Raw genomic sequence first — 20,789 nt, forward strand, 5'->3', positions numbered from 1 at the left:
CTTCCAACACTATGTTGAATTAAAGTAGCAAGAGTAGACATCCTTGTCTTGTTCTGGATCCAAGAGGACAAGCTCTTCAGTTTTTCACCGCTGAGTATGGTAGCTGTGGGCTTGTCACAGAGGGCCTTCATTATGTTGAGGTATGTTCTTTCTATCCCTACTCTGTTGAGTGTTTTTTTTTTTTTTATCATAGACAGGTGTTGAATTCTATCAAATACCTTTTCTTTGTCCACTGAGGTGATCATGTGGTTTTTGTCCTCCAAACAGACTGAAATCTTTGCTTATTTATTTATTTATTTACTTGAAAGTGAGAATGTGTGCAAGCAGGAAGGGGGATAGGAGGAGAGGGAGAGAGGAATCCCAAGCAGACTCCACGTGGGGGCTCGGTCTCATAACCCTGATATCAAGACTTGAGCTGAAATAAAGAGTCAGATGCCTAGCCAACTTAGCCACCCAGCAACCCCAGACTGAAACATTTTAATGTCAAAATGATTTTTGTTTAATTAGAATGATGATCTGTATATCCACTATCTTATTCTTTTATTCTGAGACTAGAAACTATAGACTTCTACAGTTGGTAGGGATCTTAGATAGCAACTAATCAAGTGAGACCCAAAAGGTTAAATGATTTGCCCAATATCACAATGCAAGTTATCAGAAGGGCTGACACTAGATCCTAGTAGAAAATGATTTCTGTACTGCTATCTTTCCATAAACCCACACACAATTTATCCTATAGAAACAGCCTAAAACCTGTGTGAAAATGTGTGTATGGGTAGAGGTATACATACAAAATGTGTTTATCAAAGCCTTATAGCAGTGAAAAAAAGGAACAATCTAAACTATTAGATTGAGAAACTCAGTAGATTATGGCATGCCCATATAAAAAGTACTATGCAGCACCTCTGAAGAATGATGTAAAAGTATACTTTCATTGACACATCTGTAATTTATTAAGGGAAAAAATTATAAAGCTCTACATAGAATTCAATTCCATTTCAAGAATTACATGTGTACACACATACACTCTTTAAAAATCTAGGATACACACAAAAATGTTAACAATGCTTTTATAAATAACAATTCTTAACTGATTTATACTTAATCTGTGTTTTCTAATTTCTTGACAGAGTATATGTATTTCCCACACATATTAATAAAAGATCTACCATTAAATACTATATTAAATTCACATGGATGTCTTCAAAACAAGCAGCTGGAGTTGCTGGACAATTTCTAATTACTCATGTCTGGCTATTTGTGATTCTGGATGAAGATCAGCTCATGCTCACAGACGCATTTACCTCCATGGAGCCAAAGAAGTTTATCACAGCACTCCTCTGAGCTACACTTAGTCCTCAACTCTATTTTCCTTCACCAATAGTCTTAGGCACCTTCTACAACATTTTCAGGGTTAATCTAATTTATCAACCGCCATGACACAACCAAACTTAGGGGAGGTACTCTAATCGTCTTCACTAATAGAAGGGGACAATGAGTACTCTGTTTTGATTACTTGGGCCCATCACCTAAAACCTCTCCCTTCCTAACAGATACATGTGTCCAAAATACAGATCAAAATACAGTCATTTAAAAATCTAAGTTCTTCTTCCTTTCATGAACGTTTCAGTGTAACCATTTAGGTAGGTAGGGCCCTCCAGGGTAGACATCTGGGCAGGCAGGGGAGAGGAGAAGACTGAGCAGAGCAGAAAGCATGTCTGTGCAATAAGGAGTTGTGTGCACGCATGGCGGTTGAGGGGTAAGATCAGTTATGGACAGGGTCACTAAGCAAGTAAGTAAATACAGAAGGATACTGGGAACCAATTTGTACTGTCAGAAGGAAATTATGAATATTATAAAGGACAAAACTAGAATAAACCCTATGGTGTCGGCTGAAACTGTGGATATAATTGTGACTTCATGGTTTCTCAGTATAGACAGATCCATGGTAATATAGACAGGTAGACGAAAGCATGTGTGGAGTACATACAAACATACACACACACCGTCCAGCTCTTTTCACTAGGGGGCTCAGGAACACAGACATCCTGGTATCAGTGAGCATACCTATATACCAAAGTCCTGCTTCCTGAACATCATCGTCCTCCTGTAAGAAAGCAGGCCTCCTGGGATAAATGGCTGATACCAGAGTCGGGGCAAGGAGAGTACAAGACGAGCACGGAACATCTTGTTACGCTACAAAGTGAAGGGTCACTCAAGAATATGGGACATGCCAAAAAGACACAGGTGATAGCTTGAAGGGGCCCCCACTGGCCGAATGGTAATGGAACATAACCCACTGAATTTAAAAAAAAAAAAAAAAAAATCCTTGAGTCCATGCTGAGATTTAGAAAATGAAAATAATTAGAAGTCTGATGAGGAATGGGCATATTTACAACCTCAAAATACCTCCACACAAAATACTTATGAATTATATAAATGCACAAAACCATTGCTTAACAGTGAAGACCTCTGGGAGACATCACCATGGTCAAGTGCTCAAACAGAACAGCACCAGTAACAGGATGGGCAGGAAAGTGTTAACCTCGCAGGCCTCAGACTATCCTTTCTGGAAAGGCCTGCTGGCAAGGACGGTCCTTGGTTAACATATGAGAATTTGGATTTGAGGAGTGTTCCCACCATTCCCTAAATGATGGGAGTGTCTCAACAGGCCTAAATTGTCTGGACAAACAATATGGTTTACACTCAACACCTCCGTTCCTTCAGAGGGTCTAGAATTCTGGAAGACAGAGGGGTACCTACATGTCTGACCCTCAGTTTACAACCTTGGACACTAGGTCTCTAATGAGCCTCCGGGGGAGACGACACCTCCCCCATATCCTACTCAGTACTGAAGGAGGTTAGGTGTCTTGCGGGACTCCATGGCAATGAACTCTTGGAAGCTCCCCTGGCTTTCTGCTCTGCGGAGATGCTTTGCCATCTTTCCCTGTAACAAGTCTTGGCTTTGGGCCTGACCATACATGCAGAGTCTCGCGAGTTCTTCCAGTGTGTCTCAGGAGTGGTCTGTGGGACCCGACACGTGAGACAAATTGGAATCATGGATAAGAGGATACAATGAGAATAGAGCATCACCTCTGTGAGATACCCACCAGAATACATAACCTGAACCTCATCATAAGAACACAAAGAGGGGCAATCTTTGAGAAGAACCCAAAGAGGGACAATCTATAAAATAATCTATAATTTTCAAAAGCGTCGAGATTTTTAAAGCCAAGAAAAGACCGTTTCAAATGTAAAAAGACAAAAGAGACATGAATACTAAGATAACATGTGTTTCTGAACTGGATCGTTTTGTTCCAGAAAGGATAGTACTGGGACATCCATGCTAATGAAATACCTTCCACTAGAACAGTTAACATGCCAGCGTGACTTGCCCCAAGGGGTGACTATGGCAATAGGGAAACTTCCCTGTTGGTGGGAAACAGCCACTCACGTGTTCATGTTCATACCTTACGTTTGAGTGGTTTTGGGTAAATAAGCACTCTTGGTACTGTTCATACAACTTTCCGTTGAGCTTGAGATCGTTCCAAAATAAAAAGTAAAATAATAAGAATGGTGATGACGCGATTCCATTCCTCGACACCAAACACCAAATGAGAGAGAGCACAAGATCCTAGGTGGGGCTCGCAGAAGCGACAGTAGAGGCGAGGAAAAGGATCTTCCCCACTCTTTCTCCTCACCAAGACCAAGTTTACATAAAGCATGCAAGCTTCAAAGTCAAGTATTTTAACTGTACTGGTTGATGATTCTTAAACAACTTTCATTAAGTGGAGAAAATCACTGGAGGTTGCAGAGCTGACTGTTGCTTACCCAGGAATAACTTAGTGAGTCTTAATTACTTAATGATAAAACTAGGCATTTTTACTCTGTAGATTTTCAGGCATAACTTTCAGCTAGGAAAGCCCATCTACATGACCCACTGCCAGAGAACTACTACCAAATTTTAAAAACGTTACATTACCGTTTGTGTGCTTCCTGTTTGCTGCGACATTCTTCACAGTAATATTTGTACTCACTGCACAGAGTTTCTGTGTTGCTGAATCCCCTGTGTAAAATTCAAGATAAATTTATTTAGTCTATACCAGAAAACTGTATATTCATTTAAAAGTACTCTAAACCAAAGATATTATTAAACTTCCAAAATAAGTAACTCTCCATTTACCTTAAGCAGTGAGTGATCGATGTGTTTTGTTCCACGTCAACAGAAAGGTCTAAAAAATCTTCATCTTTGCTGCTTATCTGTAAAAATAGGGAATTACCTCTGATTTCTTTAACTGTCAGTAAATCATTGCTCTGAAGTGACAGAACTAAAGGCCTTCATTCTATTAGGAGTAGTAAGGACATGAAGAATTCATCTTCCACGAGTTCAAAAGAGATCTACTGGATCTGGATTATCCAAAAGGACACTGAGTAAAAGACTCTCAACACACGTACAGGCGAAACAGCAAAGTCCACCTGTGACTGATTCCCTTTCCGGCAAAGATGAGGATGGGAAATCACATCATTTTCCAAAACCTTGGTATTACGGTGAAACAAGAAACAAACTGCCCATATATACTAATTCTTAAAAAAAACACGGGCTAAGACTAAATGGGGACACTTGGCAAAGGGCATCAAACCTGTGCTGTTTTATTATTCAAGGAAATAATTTTGCTTAAAATGCCAAATTACAATCTTCACTGACGACCAAGTTATAGTCTTCATCGATGAACTCCTTCAATCCTTCTTCTTCTTCAAAAATAAAATCCAACATAAAGTTCTGTTTGAATTATGGGTAACTCATCTGATTAAAAAAAATTCAAGTTATTACTTATTCATTTGAATTGGATTAGGACAGAACTTCAGACATCGATTTTCCTAGCTCTTCCCTTCAAAGACTCTATGCTTAAGGTTAGCACACAACAGGAGATCTCTTGACTGTACCTCTCACACACAAGGGCTATAAGCCCAGTGCAGTAAATGCCTTCCTGCTTCACTGGCGCATCAATTTTATAAGATCAGCATCATTAACTTGTGACAGATTACGTGGCTGTACAACTATGTACTTACGCAAACAGGAGTAGCTATGGGTACATGTATGCACATTCTAGGGACACCACGAGGGAAATGATCTGGATCTCAAAAGATTCAGTGAAAAAGAGAAAAAGAAAGACTCATCACAGAGAGAGGAAAGGGAACATGAGGTGCTAAGGAAAAAGAATCAGCCCATTTTGGGAGGAAGAAGGGTAGGATGTCAAGGGATAGTATGGGACAGACAGGCGAAAGCCAGACTGAGCAGGGCCTTATGTGTAGGCTAAAGAGAAATAAAGATTAGAGAGTCTGGTGTTTCTCAAAATGAGGTTTGTGGTTCTCAGGCACGGCCTCAGGGGTCTTCATTTTAGATTTTGATCTTTATTATAGCATACAAACTTTGACATAACGATTGTTCTGGATCACCTGGATATATCTGAGTTACTACGTTTGGATTTACAGTTCTGTTGGTACTGGGAAACTACCAAGTGGGACAGTATTTAACTCTTTAAAGTGTTGGTAAACACGTCTGGTTGTTGCTGGACTCCCCGTCCTAGCGTCAGGTCACACCCAGGATGTGGAAGACTCAGTAAAGCCCTATAGGCTAGAGATGTGGGTGGGGAGTCATTAGCACAGGCGATAACAAAATGGAACATGACCCAAGGCAGAGGGACAAGCAGCCCAAAACAAAAGCCTGGAGGAAGCCCACATTTGAAGGATTAATAGCAGAGAAAGAATGGGACCAGAAGAAAGCATCAAAGAACAGAAGAACACAAGAAGAGGGTGCCATTACAGAAACCCAATCTTCTACCAACTGCGACATTAACCACTATGTTACTAACATCTGCCATATGAACACTGTCTCCAGGAAGCCCACTCTGAACCTGCACAACTCCGTCCCACTCCCACCTGGATAGGTCAGCTCCACTGTTGTCCGACTCCCACAGACTCAGGCTTACTTGAACTACAACATACTGTACTGGAATTACCTATCTCTTGGAAGCCTGCATGCTCACCTGTGAGCATCTTGAGATCAGAATTAAGGTCTTACTCATCTTCCGCCAACCTCTACCCATCTTCTACCTGGCATAGTTGGTACTCAAATAGTTGTACGAAACTAAATGAACAAATGCTATATATTCATTCTGAGAAATTCTCAATTTCATTCCTCTAGCTGAACTTGATAAAGGCATGGTACTAATGATCATTTACTGAGTCTGCAAGAGGACGATTGAGATTTTGAGGAAATATTCTCAATTCATACCCTTAATTCTTGGGAGACTATCTGCAAATACATATTGCAGACCACAGGAGGACCTAGCTAACGAGGAATGGGTGGAAGGATCACTATCCATCCATTACAAGTAAAATTAATAAATATTTGAGCAAAACAAGAATGGGTGATATCACTTTCTCCATCTAATCCTCACTCCCATCATCCTCAGTCTGTAACATAAACTTCAAAGACCTTATATCACAGTATCCCCAGACCCTCCCAAATCTACTTTGCCAGCTTCACCTATTACTGCATTTCCCAACATACTAAACAAATTTAATTATTTTCTGTTTTATCGAAGAGGATGAATTATACATATCTTCTAACACAGACCAAACTCCATCATAAGCATCAAAAGCAACTGTCAAGTTCTCTGATTATACCTATTATTCCAAGCAAAACACTGCTCTAATAATTGGACAATATATTTACTTAGAACTCAGCTCCAATAAAATGCTTCTTTATAAGATCTACAAAACTTGTGTTAAAAAACAAATGGAGTTGGTTAGATTGAATAAATATGAGTATTGAGACCAATTCCTGCCATCAAACATTGCCCAAACTCTTACTACAATTAACTAATGGCTGCAGCAGTGAGCAATAATCCTTACTCTAACCCAAAAACATCTTCACAGCATGTTAATATATTCAAACACTCAATTATACCTCTTTCACTTGATGTGAGAGAGGGTCACCAATAAAAATGTATTTCCACAAAAGAATTTTATTTATTACTACTGTGTCCTTCGTTAACTAAAGTTATACTACTGACAACTATCATTTTCCAAATGCCTGATTATAATTAAACAGATCAGTGCATAATCAACAGTCAATAGATCATTAATTGGTATAGGTCATGGTTCTATTTAAAGACCCTATCTTGGGACACCTGGGTGGCTCAGTTGGTTAAGCAGCTGCCTTCGGCTCAGGTCATGATCCCAGCGTCCTGGGATCGAGTCCCACATCGGGCTCCTTGCTCGGCAGGGAGCCTGCTTCTCCCTCTGCCTCTGCCTGCCATTCTGTCTGCCTGTGTTCACGCTCACTCTCTCTCTCTCTGACAAATTTAAAAAAAAAAAAAAATCTTAAAGACCCTATCTTTTAATTCATGGTGGAACCAAAACAGTCACCATTTGCCTTGAGAGAGAGAGAGAGAGCGAGAAAGAAACTACAATATTGCTTACATTAGAGCCAAAAACAAACAAACAAAAAAAACCCACACTCATCTATACAAATAACAAAATGAAATATGTACAAGATCAACATGAAAACTACAAGATGATTTCTTTCTAAATCAAAGAAGATGTAGATAAATGTACAGTCCATTTAAATGGACAGTTAGACTCAAGACTGTGAAGACGTCAGTTTTTCACAACTTCATCTACAGAGTCAAGGCAATCCCCTTTGAAATCACAGCACACTATCTTGTGGACAATGCTAGTTTTTAAATATTGTGTGATTCTATGGTTTATATGGAGAAGCCCAAGGCCCAGAGCAGACAAAGCAATAGTTATCAAAACTTGGGAGACAGGTGAATGGATAAGTGAATAAGTGAATGGATAAACTGCAGAATATCCACATCATGAAATATAATTAAGTGATAAAAAGAAATGAGCTACAAAGCTACTTCTCTATGATTCCAAATATATGACATTCTGGAAAAGTCAAAACTGTGGAGGCAGTAAAATGATCAGGGGTTGCCAGGGATTTGGAGAGGAAGGAGGGATGAATTTGTGAAGCAAAGGGTGAAACTACTCTGTATGATACTTTAATGACAGACACGTGTCATTATACATTTGTCAAAACAGATGGAACCCCAGAACAGGCAATACCAAGACTGAACTCAAAATATGAACTACAGATTTTAGTTAATGTGTCATGGGGCGCCTGGGTGGCTCAGTCAGTTAAGCGGTTAAGCATCTGCCTTTGGCTCAGGTCACGATCCCAGAATGGATCGAGCCCCACATCTGGCCCCTTGCTCAGCGGAAAGCCTGCTTCTCCCTCTCCCTCTGCCCGCTGCTTCCCCTACTTGTGCTCTCTGTCCAATAAATAAATAAAATCTTAAAATAATAATAATAATAATGTATCATTATCGGTCCATCAACTGCAACAAATGTACCTCATTAATACCAGACATGAATCAAAGGGAAAGTGGAAGAAAGGAGAGAGAGAGAGTTGGGAACTTTCTGTACTTTCTACTCAATTTTTCTGAAGTCCATTAATTAAAAAATACAATTTCCTATTAGCCTCACTCAACATACTAGGTATGTTTATCTGATTTAGACAAACAAGTAACCATGCTATTCTTCCAAACATCCATAAAACATCTGTCTTATTTTTCTTGCTTGTGAATTCTCTTTTCCAATGGATGATGCTACTCTTCTGTGCTATTAAAGACTAGTCGTAGAACCATCACAGTAGGACTGGACCTGAGGGTGCTAAATGTTGCGGGAGATTCTGATGAACAAGATATTTGTGTCTCCCCACAGACTGCCTTTACCAAGCCATAAAAACAAGACATTATCAACCAGAGAAAGTGAACAACACCTTGAATGAGAGATCAAAATTTTACCAACGAGAGGCAGACGGATATTGTGTGCCCACACGTGAGACTCTGAGAAAGACATGTTAACTGAATCACTCCAGCCAAGAATGCATACCTGCGTCTCAGTTAGAAGGAAACATCAGATAAACTCATTATGAGAAATGTTAGATTTTTTTTTTTTAAAGGACATATTGCTTAAAAATGTAAATGTCTTAAGAAGGTAATGATACTACGAAAGGACTGGGCTATCTGACCCCACATAAAATCCATTTTCAGGCTTCTTCCCTACTGCTCCGCTTTACGAAGTATCCAGCAGTGGGTACTTTCCCCTGCTTGAGTGTACACAGTATGCTTTAGTTTTTATTCCAACAATCAGCAATAAACACAACTTCAGGAAAAGGGAAAACAAATTAATGTACCTCCCTGACCTGTAAGTTTCTTATGGACTTAAGTAAGACACAGATGTACAATTTCCAGAACATGACTCTATGGCCTGTTACACGGAAATAAAAACAAATACAGTTGACCCCTGAGCAATGCAGGGGGGGGTGACAGGTACCGAAACCTCCTACCCACGCTGCCACTGTTGAAAATCATCTGAGTCTCCAAAAAGCTAACTATAAGAGCCTTCGGTTGACCAGAAGCCTTACTGATAACATAAAACTTGATTAACACACACTTTGTGTATGTACACATAGTATGTATTTATAATAAAGTTAGCTACAGAAAGTGTCGTTAAGAAAATTATTTTTAAAAACCTCACATTTACAGTACTATACGTATACAAAAAAAAAAAAATCTACAAATAGGTGGACCCATGCAGTTCAAGCCCCTGTTGTTCAAGGGTGAACTACGGTCCAAACTGCAGTAAGTATTTTTCGGTCAGCTCAGGTACTCACTGTTTATAAGCAGCATTACTACAGAGCATACCGAGTACGAGAGCAAGTACAGCTTCGATCATTCATTTATGCTACACCTAAGAAATTACCACCGTCATGTTCATCTCTCACACTCCATCTCTAGGAAGTTTTAATAAAAATGAATTAAATCTGCTCTATACAAAATTTTATGACATACTCACAGTTTCACAAGTAAGACATCTGGTTTCATTTGTCAGTGTTCCCTGAAAAATCTCGTGAACCCACGTTGGGTCTGGTGTGCTGTTGTTGACTCATTGTCAATATTACCGTTAGGTAAACGGCCATTTTGTTTCTCCTGCTTTCTTTCTTCTTGTAAAATATCAGCAATTGTATTTAGCAGGTAATTTAAGAATTCATGGGCATCTTGCTGCATGTAATTGTCAAAAAGTTCTAAAAATAAAAATATATTAGAGAATTACTTCAAAATTAATAACCTGATTAAAACTAGATGTAAAACAAATATCCAATATTCTATCAGAACTAAATACAAACGTCTGGTATTGTCAGTCATGTACAAGAAACAGATTATCTTTCACAAAAACATATGACTAAACTTGGAGAAAATACAGTTAAGACAAATGAGGATCTTCTTTTTAAAGCAACAATATTAAGTGATCCACGAGAATTGTGGGCCATGCATCCTAGGGATTCAGTCAGAGGTGAGGCCTGGAACCTGGAACTTTCCAAAGTTCCTCCAGGGGACTCTGATCTGCAGTCAGGTATAGGAAACATCGGTATCATAAATGATCTATTCAATCCAGATAATCTCTAAAAGTGAGATTTTGTAACTCTGTGAAATGTTCCCTGTAACTATACAAATGAAAAAATATCACCGAAAAACAGTCACTAACATGAACTGCTTTATACCCAGCACTGGACATCACACCACTGATACTGAAAGGTAAGGACTTCACAGGCAGTGTTGCAGGTGATCTTTTTAACAACTCTGTGACTATGTTATTGTCATCTTCCAAATGAGGGAATGGGATCAGAGAGGGAAAGTCATGCCGCCAGGAAGTGGCAGGCCCAGGACACAAAGCAGGCAGTCCCCAAGCAGCCCAGCTGCATACAAAGCAGCCTGCCCAGGGAGGCCCTGCCCCACAACTGGCACCTGCTGCTCAGCGATCACCACACTGAGAAGACCTGGCCAGCAATATTTTACCTTTAGAAACTCAAGGCACATTTAATAAATTCCAAAGATATCACAGCTGACATTTTTCAAATAAAAGACAACAAATTAGGAACAAAACTTAGGCAAAGTCTAAGATAAAAAGAACAAAAAATTACATTTTTGAAGAGCTACAGTTATGACTGCATAAAATTAAGTTTCTGTGCATTAGACATCACTGAAAAGGTTTAAAAAAAAAAACATAAAAACTATTAACAGCTTCAACACATTAAGAGCTTATACAAAAGGAAATACCAAGTGTGGAAATCAACAATTTATAGAAACAGAATTCAAAAAGTTAAATAATGTGAGAAAATGTTCAATCTTATGGTAATCAAAAAGGCCTTGATTTTCTGGTCTGGAAAACGGAATACCATCTTCTCTTGCAAAGTTACTGTACAAACAGAATGGGAACTAGTGAAAAATGTGGATTTGGGAGGTACAGTCAAAACAAATAAAGACTCATTTCACTCTTGGTGTCAAAAAGACCTGTAAGGAGCCTCAGATGTAAGGTGCAGCTGCTCGAGCAAGACTATCTGGGTTCCTAGGATGGTTTGACCTTTCATTACATGAATGTCACAGGCAATTTATTAAACCTCCTTCTTGGAGTCCAAGTCAAACTCAATAATACTAATGCAGTAAGAGCCACTCCCCACTTCTCTTCTGTAAACTTGTCCTGAGGGATTTGATTAGCCTCAAACAAGCCCTTTATGTTTAAGAACAATGAAAGCCTTGAGTCCTGAGAGATACTGCATTAGCCTTTGTGGCGTTAACATTTAACTGATGATAATTTGGTATTGTGTGTCCAGTGGTTTTTGCCCATGAGGGACAGATCCAAGAGACTGTGACACCATTCCCCATCCCCTGTTGCCGGCAGAAGTCTGTGTGTCACTCCCGACACTGACACAGCTCACTGCAAAACCTCCCAGCTGTCTACTCTATCTTCCTGAGACAAACCAAGTCATGGTCAGAACCCTTAGATGGTTCCACCGCTGGACGGGTCTAGGCAAGGCTGGGGTAACTGAAGTCAATCACCTTTCACTTTGCCTCTCAGTGCAATGATGCCTCATCCCTGAAAATACCAGTCTACCTCCCAACCCCACTCTCCCATCCTCTATTACTCTGAGTCGTTTATTGTTCCTTATTTCCTTCCTCATCCTTGGGATTTTCTTCTTTCTCAACCCTTTATGCTGTTCCCTCCAGAAACAACGTTCTGCTCTAAACTCCCCATCTTTTCAGCCTCTGGCATTTTTGAGCTCCCTGCAGCCACTTCTAAATCATTACACTTCGCTTTGCATATGAAAAACTCACCCTCAGTCAAAAAAGCTGTTAAGGTCTGGCCAAACTACCCTGAACCTCCTTCTTTCTGTGGTCATCTGTCAACTTCCCCTCACCTCCTGAAGGCCTGATTCGTGGCCTCTTTGTCCATCCCGACTCCTTCACCAACCCTGACACTTTGAGTGTCTGGGCTGCTTCTAGAAGTGTACAGGACACCCTTAAAAGTCCCCTTTTATCTCTCACTTATTCTTCTATCACCAGGTCACAAAAGAACCACCCATGTCTGCTAAGAAGGAAATAGGCTAGAGCTGATTAGTGTTCAAGGAAGATACGCACAAATTGGAAAAGTCAGCGAGGAATCTAAAAGGAAGGATAATGGGAGAGCACGATAAAAATATTTTATAAAAACTCTAAGGGCCTAGTTAAAGTGAGATATGAACAATTTAGTCTATTTGCTGGCTCTCTATATGCTGGCTCAATGCCACAGTCTAAAGTAGTCTCTTTCCCATGAAATCAAGTTTTTTCTAACCAAAGTTTTGGGTTTTTTTAAATATTTTATTTATTTATTTGACAGAGATCACAACTAGGCAGAGAGGCAGGCAGACAGAGAGGAGGAAGCAGGCTCCCTGAGGAGCAGAGAGACCAATGCGGGGCCCAAACCCAGGACCCTGGGATCATGACCTGAGCCGAAGGCAGAGGCTTAACCCACTGAGCCACCCAGGCACCCCCTAACCAAAGTTGTAATGAATGTATTTTGGCTGTGAATATTTAAAATAAACTATAAAATTAGAAAATAACTAAAAAGATATAAATTTCAAAACTTCTGGTTAAGAAAAAACAGTAAACAATAAGAAGTCTCATTTTTTTTCCTGTTAGAAGTTATTTTAGCATCTATGAATGTCTTTCAAAATAATTTATAAAGCAAAAATAGGCAAATACTTTTGTTTTTTTAAAACTTGAAACAACTTTTTTTAGATGTTCTTTTAACACAGAACAAAGGACTTCACATTCACAGACATACCTCAACTGACTTGAACACTCTGGAAATGAGATATAGAGTAAACCAGAAAATACTCTTAAAGCATTTTGTTGAAATATTTAAAATAATTTGCAGTCCATTTTTTTATAAACATTATGGTAAATGTGCCAGACTCTCGCTATGCCTGAGTAGTCAATACAGATTTAAAAACTTCAACCAGCACCACATAAACAGCAAAACAACATCAACTAAATGGCCACAGACAAGACCCGTAAAATGTAGTACACTTAATTTCTAAAATCTTGGTTTCCTTATGGTTTGCTTTCTTTTCTGCTAAGTAGCATGATGGGAAAGGTGGGCTTCAAAGTTGCTTTGGCAAATTAAACAAATTCACTCATTCACTCACTCACTCATCCAATATTTAGTAAGCACCTACTACGTGCCAGGAACTAGATTACATGCTGGGAATATAATGGTGAGCAAAAACAAAAGGCTTCCCCTCATCATGGAACTGACAGTCTAATGGGACAATTTCATTATTAAATAAATGAACATGAAAGGTATAAATTATTAAAGTCCCAAATAGCTACAACATTAATGCAAAAAAAAGGGGGGGAAACTAAATCAACGTGTAAAAATGTTATGTGTTCTTCATAATTCAGAAATAGTTAGCTTTCCTTAATACAAAAATCTTTTACGCTCTTTTGGAGAAACAGGATTAAAATGAACATGGGAATTATTCACTCACATCTATTTAACAGGTGTTATTTGTAATTATTTCCTCACTTAAGGAAGACCAATCCTTAAATATATATTCTTACATATTTATATCAGTATCTCTCTGCATCACCTGAAGCATCGCTAGGTACATACAGGTTTCTTGAGAATAAGGATCTTTTCTGTCTCATTCACTGCTGTATCTCCAGCACCCAGGACAATGACTGCCACATATTTAGATGTGCTTGGCGTTGTATGAATGAACGAACTACCAAATGAACAACAGGGGCGGAAACAGCTACGACAACATGGGAAGAAATCTGGGCCCAAACAATAGCATGAACTACCTGTGCTGTTAAGACCCAGTGAGTCAGAGCACACAGCTACACATGCCAGCTGATGGGACTTTCAAGCCCCCCAGAAGTGATCCCAAGCCAAGTCACTGCTAGCTAGCACACAAGTAGCTCATCCGTCTGTGTTTTGAGTCTTCTAGAATGGTAGAGTGGCTATGGGAAGTTAGCAGTGTAGAACAGAGGGCTTTACTTCTAACCTAGGTTAGTGCAACAGCCTCCTGGCTAGCTTCCATGCGGCCCATGCCTGCTCATGCTACCACACCACCCAGCAGCCAGATCGAAACACATCACCCACCTGCTCAGCAACCCTAATGGCTCACCATGGCTTTCAAATTAAAGCCCAAGTTCTAGGCCTTTGCCCTTTTGCTCTTACTCCACTCCAGCCACATGAATATTCTTGTCATCCTTCAAGCACTCAGGGCAACTGCAATTTCGATTCTATCCACTTGGAACGAGTTTGCCTCGGATTTTCCAATGGCTTCTCACTTCAACTCTCTGAACTAACATAACTGATCAACTCCCTTTCCATGTTTTATTTTATTTTTTTTTCATGGAGATAACACATTAAATTACCTGACTATTGGTCCTCTCCACTAGTTTCTGGCCGTCAACAGAAGCTAAATATATAATAGTTAATCAATTCAAACTTTCAGCTAGTTTCCCATCATTAGGGAGAACACATTTATGGAGCAAGTCTTATCACACTGTAAAAGTTCTATGCTACAGTTCTTATATGCTATGGTTAGGGAACATGAATTAAAATTTTAAAAGCAAAAATCCATTACTGAAATTAAAACAGTTTCTTCCCAAGTAATATCGAAATGATTAGCTATATAAAGTATCAGCGGTTAACATAATATGGAGCTAATTATCGACTGCAAGTACAAAACATGACGTGTTTATTTACAGCATACCATGGAAGAAAACTGGTTTAAGAACAACAATCCAGGAAGTGGAGTGGCCCACGCTTTAGCTGGGGCACCTGCGGAGTAAACAGATGCTGTGCAGCGGCTCGTAGTCGGTGTCCGAGGGTGCAGGCCACCATGAACCGGCTCCAGGAGGACTATGACCCCTACGCGGTAGAAGAGCCTAGCCACGAAGAACCCGCTTTGAGCAGTTCTGAAGATGAAGTGGATGTGCTTTTACATGGAACTCCTGACCAAAAACGAAAACTCATCAGAGAATGTCTTACTGGAGAAAGTGAATCATCTAGTGAAGATGAATTTGAAAAAGAAATGGAAGCCGAATTAAATTCTACCATAAAAACAATGGAGGACAAGTTATCCTCTCTGGAAACAGGGTCTTCCTCGGGAACTGGAAAAGTTGGAACAGCTCTGACAAAGTACTATGATGATATATATTTTGATTCTGATTCTGAGGATGAAGACAAAACACAGGTGACCAAGAAGAAGAAGAAAAAGCGACACAGGATTCCAACAAATGATGAGTTACTTTATGATCCTGAAAAAGAGAACAGAGATCAGGCCTGGGTTGATGCACAGAGAAGAGGCTACCATGGTTTTGGAATACAGAGGCCACATCAACAACAGCAGCCTGTTCCAAATAGTGATGCTGTCTTGAATTGCCCTGCCTGCATGACCACACTATGTCTTGATTGCCAAAGGCACGAATCCTACAAAACTCAGTATAGAGCAATGTTTGTGATGAATTGTTCTGTCAACAAAGAGGAGGTTCTAAGATACAAAATCCCAGAGAACAGGAAGAAAAGGCGAGGCCCTAAGAAGATGAGGTCCAGCCATGAGGATGCTGCAGAGCCAGCAGAGGCACAAGCAGAAGAACTCTACCACCCAGTCATGTGCACCGAATGTTCCACTGAAGTGGCAGTCTATGACAAGGATGAAGTCTTTCATTTTTTCAATGTTTTAGCAAGTCATTCTTAAATAGCTAAGTTGGCATTTAATTGCCCAATACCGTATGTAAGGCAAATATGGACAGTTCTTTTCCTTCTGAGCGGTTATTTGAGGACACATTGTTGATCTTTTTGAAAGAGAATGATTGTCAGCCTTCATCTCTCCACCCCCTTAAAATTTTTTCCCCAGCTCTGATGGGACTCATTATTCATTCCCTTTTTGAGGGGAATTTGGAAACTATGGGGCTTTTTATATATTAAAGCTCTTTAGAATTTAAAAAAAAAAAAGAACAACAATCCAACAGTCAAAGTTAGTGGAAATTCTGAAATGGACAATATCCATTTGTGCCATAGATTTAAACACAAACAAACAAACAAAAAACCCCAGCAAACATAAGGTCAGAAGGAGAGTTAAGCAATGGATAGTCCATTAAATGCTCTTTAACTTGTATGCTCTTCTCTACAAAATTACCAGGAAGAAAAATCAAAAGGCAAAACTGTACTTCATACAAATGCCAGCAACATCAAATAATAAACATGCTTTTCCATTAAATATTGTTTCTGAGGTATAGAAAAATGAAACAAAACTATGAGAGCATAAGTTTGGAACATTCACCCTGGAATCAATTTCATCAAACAAAAGAAGTCTACTGTACAATGTACTCTGCCAAAACATTTAAAAATTTTTCAGAAAATACTGAATTATTAAAAAAATATAAACACTGCAAAAACATTCCAGCTTTCACAAACAAACGTAGAAAGCCACAGAGACACAACTTTCAAAACACAGTAACTTGAGCTCTGTGTGCAGCGTGACTTACTGTAAATTTAAAAAGCCACTGCTCACTTCAGGACCATAGGCATGTACGTCCACCCAAAGTCCCATGTTGAAACCCTAACCCCCAATGTGCTGCTCTTTGGAAGTGGAGCCTTGGGATTACCTTTAGGTTTTTAAGACTGGGATTAGTGTCCTTTTAGGAAGAGACATGAGCGAGTTTGCTTCTCTCTCTTCATGCGGAGCACGGCGAGAAGGCAGCCATGTGTAAACCAGGAAGACAGCCCGCAGCAGACGCTGAAGCTGCCGGCATGTTACTCCAGAATGTCTCAGCCTCCAGAACTGCAAGAAACATGCGTCTCTTGTTTAAGGCACCCAGGCTATGGTACTTTCGTTACAGCAGCCCAAACTAAGAGCACATACAATAGATTAAAGAATAGGGTCGGGGGACCTGGGTGGCTCTGTGGGTTAAAGCCTCTGCCTTCGGCTCAGGTTATGATCCCAGGGTCCTGGGATCAAGCCCTGCACCAGGCTCTCTGCTCAGTGGGGAGCCTGCTTCCTCCTCTCTCTCTGCCTGCGTCTCTGCCTACTTGTGATCTCTGTCAAATAAATAAATAAAATCTTAAAAAAAAAAAAAAAAGAATAGGTTCAAGGGGCTCCTGGGTGGCTCAGCTGGTTAAGCATCCAACCCTTTATTTTGGCTCAGGTCATGATCTCAGCGTGGTGAGACCAGGCTCTGCTTCTGAGCCCAGCGCCCAGCTCCACGTTCAGCAGGAATTCTACTTGAAATTCTCTCTCCTTCTCTGCCCCTCGCTGCCCTCAAATAAATCAGTCTTTAAAAAATAATAATAATATGGTCAAGAAAAGTGCACTATTCACTGAAAAAGAAAATACTGTGTATTCTGTGTTTCATGTTTCTGATGCTGACCATTTCTAAAATACTAACAAAATCACCGAGAAAGATGGCATGTTCAAGTACCATGTACATGAATTTTCTACCAAGACACAATCCCTGAAGTTTCATACCAATACAGACAAAATGACTTAAGGGACTTGAATCACTCAACCAAACTCTAACTGAGCTGTATTTGGTGTTCTTAAAAACAGAAGATACTACATAGATTTCTAACTTAAGAGAGATGTTTGGCTTTCATAGGGAAAATACAAAAAGATTTGTTTTTGTGAATGAATGATCAACTGCTTTGTATCTGTTTACAGAGGAAATGAACAAAATGTTTTAACAGGTGAATCAGATTCAAGAATAATAGCCTATTGCCATGTTATCTCAGTGTCTTCTTACGTTTCAGGACACTGGATATGACCCAGGCTTATCTCAGTTCATGGGATAATGAACAGTGTCCATGCAGTTAAGGACAGCATTATTCAATGGTGTGTTGGGTAACCAATCTTAAAGACGTCTCAAATCTTATTTCTGTGAGCATCTTTTGATAATAAATCAAACTAAAAATACCACTCAATTTTATTTCCACAATGATTAAACTGGCTACATCAAACAAAACCCAGAATTCTACATGTGATTTAAATCCTGCTTGAGGGGTGCCTGGGTGGCTCAGTGGGTTAAAGCCTCTACCTTTGGCTCAGGTCGTGATCCCAGGGTCCTGGGATCGAGCCCTGCATCGGGCTCTCCGCTTGGCAGGGAGCTTGTTTCCTCCTCTCTCTGCCTGCCTCTCCTGCCTACCTGTGATCTCTGTCAAATAAATACATAAAATCTTAAAAAAAAAAAAAAAACTAATGCAAATTAAAAAAAATAGATAAATCCTACTTGAATTTTCTGAGGTAACATAACACAGCAGAAAGAATATGGGACTTAGATGTCAGAAACATGTATGGGACCCTTGTAAGTCATTTTAACTCCTCTGAGCATCCACTATTTCATATAAAATGAGGTAATAACATCTGACTTCTGGGCCTGCTGTGAACATTATACAAATCTAAAAGAAAAACATTGAAGAGAGAAAAGAGAAGACAGGCTTAATCAGTAACTATTTTAAAAAGGGGGTTGTGGAGTTAAAACCACCTACACCTACCCTAAGCCAAAAAGTTTCTGGAAAGCTTTTTAGCCTCTATTCTTTGCAGGGCTAAAGTGGGAGAGATCACATGCTCTCTAAATCAGGGTAGTGTAAAGATCCAATGGGTTAACAGACGTGAAACAGACATGAAACAGACATGAAAGAGACATGAAAATACAAAAACAACAGATAATGGGAGGAACACCCAACTTTATTCTCCATAGAAGAGCCAAGCAGGAAAAAATAAATAAAAATAAAAGTAAAATAAAATAAAAAATTTATCATTTCTCATTTCCTGGCATACAGAATGTAATCTTTGTAGAACATACTTCCAACATTAATCATACCTCATATTAATTACTGTGTGATTACCTCCCTCACTGAACTAGCACTTCCTTCAAGACAGGAACGTCAGCTTTGGTTTTTCCATGGCTAACATACTTTCAGTCTTAGAAGATGCTCAGTCAGTGCCTGCTGAACTGTGGTGTGCTATTATTTACCCTTTCTGGTACGTAAGAATACATTCAGAAGTAGAAGAATTACCATTTTCCTTCCGTAATCTTGTTATGAACTTCTTAGGAGGAATCTTCTTCTGAGTGGCTATGCTATGGAAGAGGTCTGCTAGGTAGGTAAGAAGGTTCTCCTTCCTAGGTTGGCTCTTGTATGCTAGAACTTTTTCCCGAAATGGATGACAAAAATAAAGTGCTTGAAGAACTGAATTACAGTAGCAGGTATTCCCAAACTAAAAAAAAAAAACTTGTTAAATATGGGGCAACACATTTTCAAGAGAACGAATTTCCATGTATAGTTAAGAAAACAGAGAGAAGATAGGGAATTTATGGTCCTCATAAATTACAAGGTATCTGAGAGTAGAAATAATTATTCTGACTGCTAATCTGCCATGTGAACATTAAACGGATGCTCCAGGCATTGGTTTCAGGTTAAAACTGAAGGAAAATATATGCAATAAATTTGGCCTTCATGAAAACTAATTTAAAAAACTATACAGTTTAAACAGTAAGAGTACTTAAAAGGCTTAGACTTCTTTATAATTCTTTTTTCAATTCCCATTGTTACATTGTAGATATTAAGCATTTCATATATTATACATTTTAAAATATAACTCTCAAAAATTCTTTTGAAAAAATACAAAAGTGAGGTTTTCTATCAGATTCTTAAGTGCCATCAAAAAATAAAAACAAGGGGTCCCTGGGTGGCTCAGTTGGTAAGCGTCTGCCTCCAGCTCAGTTCATGATCCCAGGGTTCTAGCACTGAGCCCTGCATCAGGCTTCCCTGCTCAGTGGGGAATGTGCTCCCTCCTCTCCTCCTGACCCTCCCCCCAACTCGCCCCCGCCACCCACCACTCATGTTTGCTCTCTCTCCAATGAATAAATTAAAATCTAAACAATATTAATAATAAAAAGCAAAATAAAATGAGACCCTCTGAAATGTTAGATTAAAAATTTTCAAGGGCACCTGGGTGGCTCAGTCGGTTAAGTGTCTGCCTTCTGCTCAGGACATGATCCTGGGGTCCTGGGATCAAGCCCCACATTAGGCTCCCTGCCAAGCTGGGAGTCTGTTTCTCCCTCTGCTCCTACCATCCATCCCCCCACACTGTGTTTTCTCTCAAGTAAATGAATAAATAAAAATCTTAAAAAGAACAACACCAACAACTTTTCAGTATGCTAGCACAACCACCACTGAAATGCTGAGATACCTGCACATCACTCTTGATATATTACAGACTTCAGGTGCACTGAATCCTCCACATGAACCGACTTCTTACCAGCCGTGTGTAACTACAGCCTACTGAACTTTAACGTCCTCCTCTTTAATAATGGGGGAAAATA

The 20,789-nt window shown here is 39.5% G+C and overlaps 2 protein-coding genes across 3 annotated transcripts in view; one reads left to right on the top strand and one right to left on the bottom strand.

Annotated features, from left to right (window-relative positions):
* LOC116574521 (ubiquitin carboxyl-terminal hydrolase 12-like) overlaps positions 1–20,789 on the bottom strand; it is a 52,521-nt gene that overhangs the window by 17,290 nt on the left and 14,442 nt on the right. Inside the window, 4 exon segments of the mRNA XM_032315307.1 lie at positions 3,983–4,066; positions 4,184–4,260; positions 9,931–10,019; positions 10,022–10,159. Of these exon segments, the coding sequence (XP_032171198.1) occupies positions 3,983–4,066; positions 4,184–4,260; positions 9,931–10,019; positions 10,022–10,142 (371 nt within the window). The 5' untranslated portion in view covers positions 10,143–10,159.
* Positions 15,271–16,355, top strand: LOC116574519 (E2F-associated phosphoprotein-like). Of its 2 annotated transcripts, XM_032315300.1 has the most exons (2): positions 15,271–15,661; positions 15,774–15,845. In XM_032315300.1, the coding sequence occupies exons 1-2, from the start codon at positions 15,308–15,310 to the stop codon at positions 15,843–15,845; spliced, it is 426 nt and encodes a 141-aa protein (XP_032171191.1). In that variant the 5' UTR covers positions 15,271–15,307. The 2 variants fall into 2 exon arrangements, with proteins under 2 accessions (XP_032171191.1, XP_032171190.1); XM_032315299.1 differs by having other exon boundaries at positions 15,274–16,355.

The sequence above is a fragment of the Mustela erminea genome, chromosome 15 (assembly GCF_009829155.1).
Source record: "Mustela erminea isolate mMusErm1 chromosome 15, mMusErm1.Pri, whole genome shotgun sequence".
NCBI lineage: Eukaryota > Metazoa > Chordata > Mammalia > Carnivora > Mustelidae > Mustela > Mustela erminea.

Excerpts from the sequence above, each read along its gene's own strand:
- LOC116574519 (XM_032315299.1), top strand. The coding sequence starts at position 15,308 with ATGAACCGGCTCCAGGAGGACTATGACCCCTACGCGGTAGAAGAGCCT.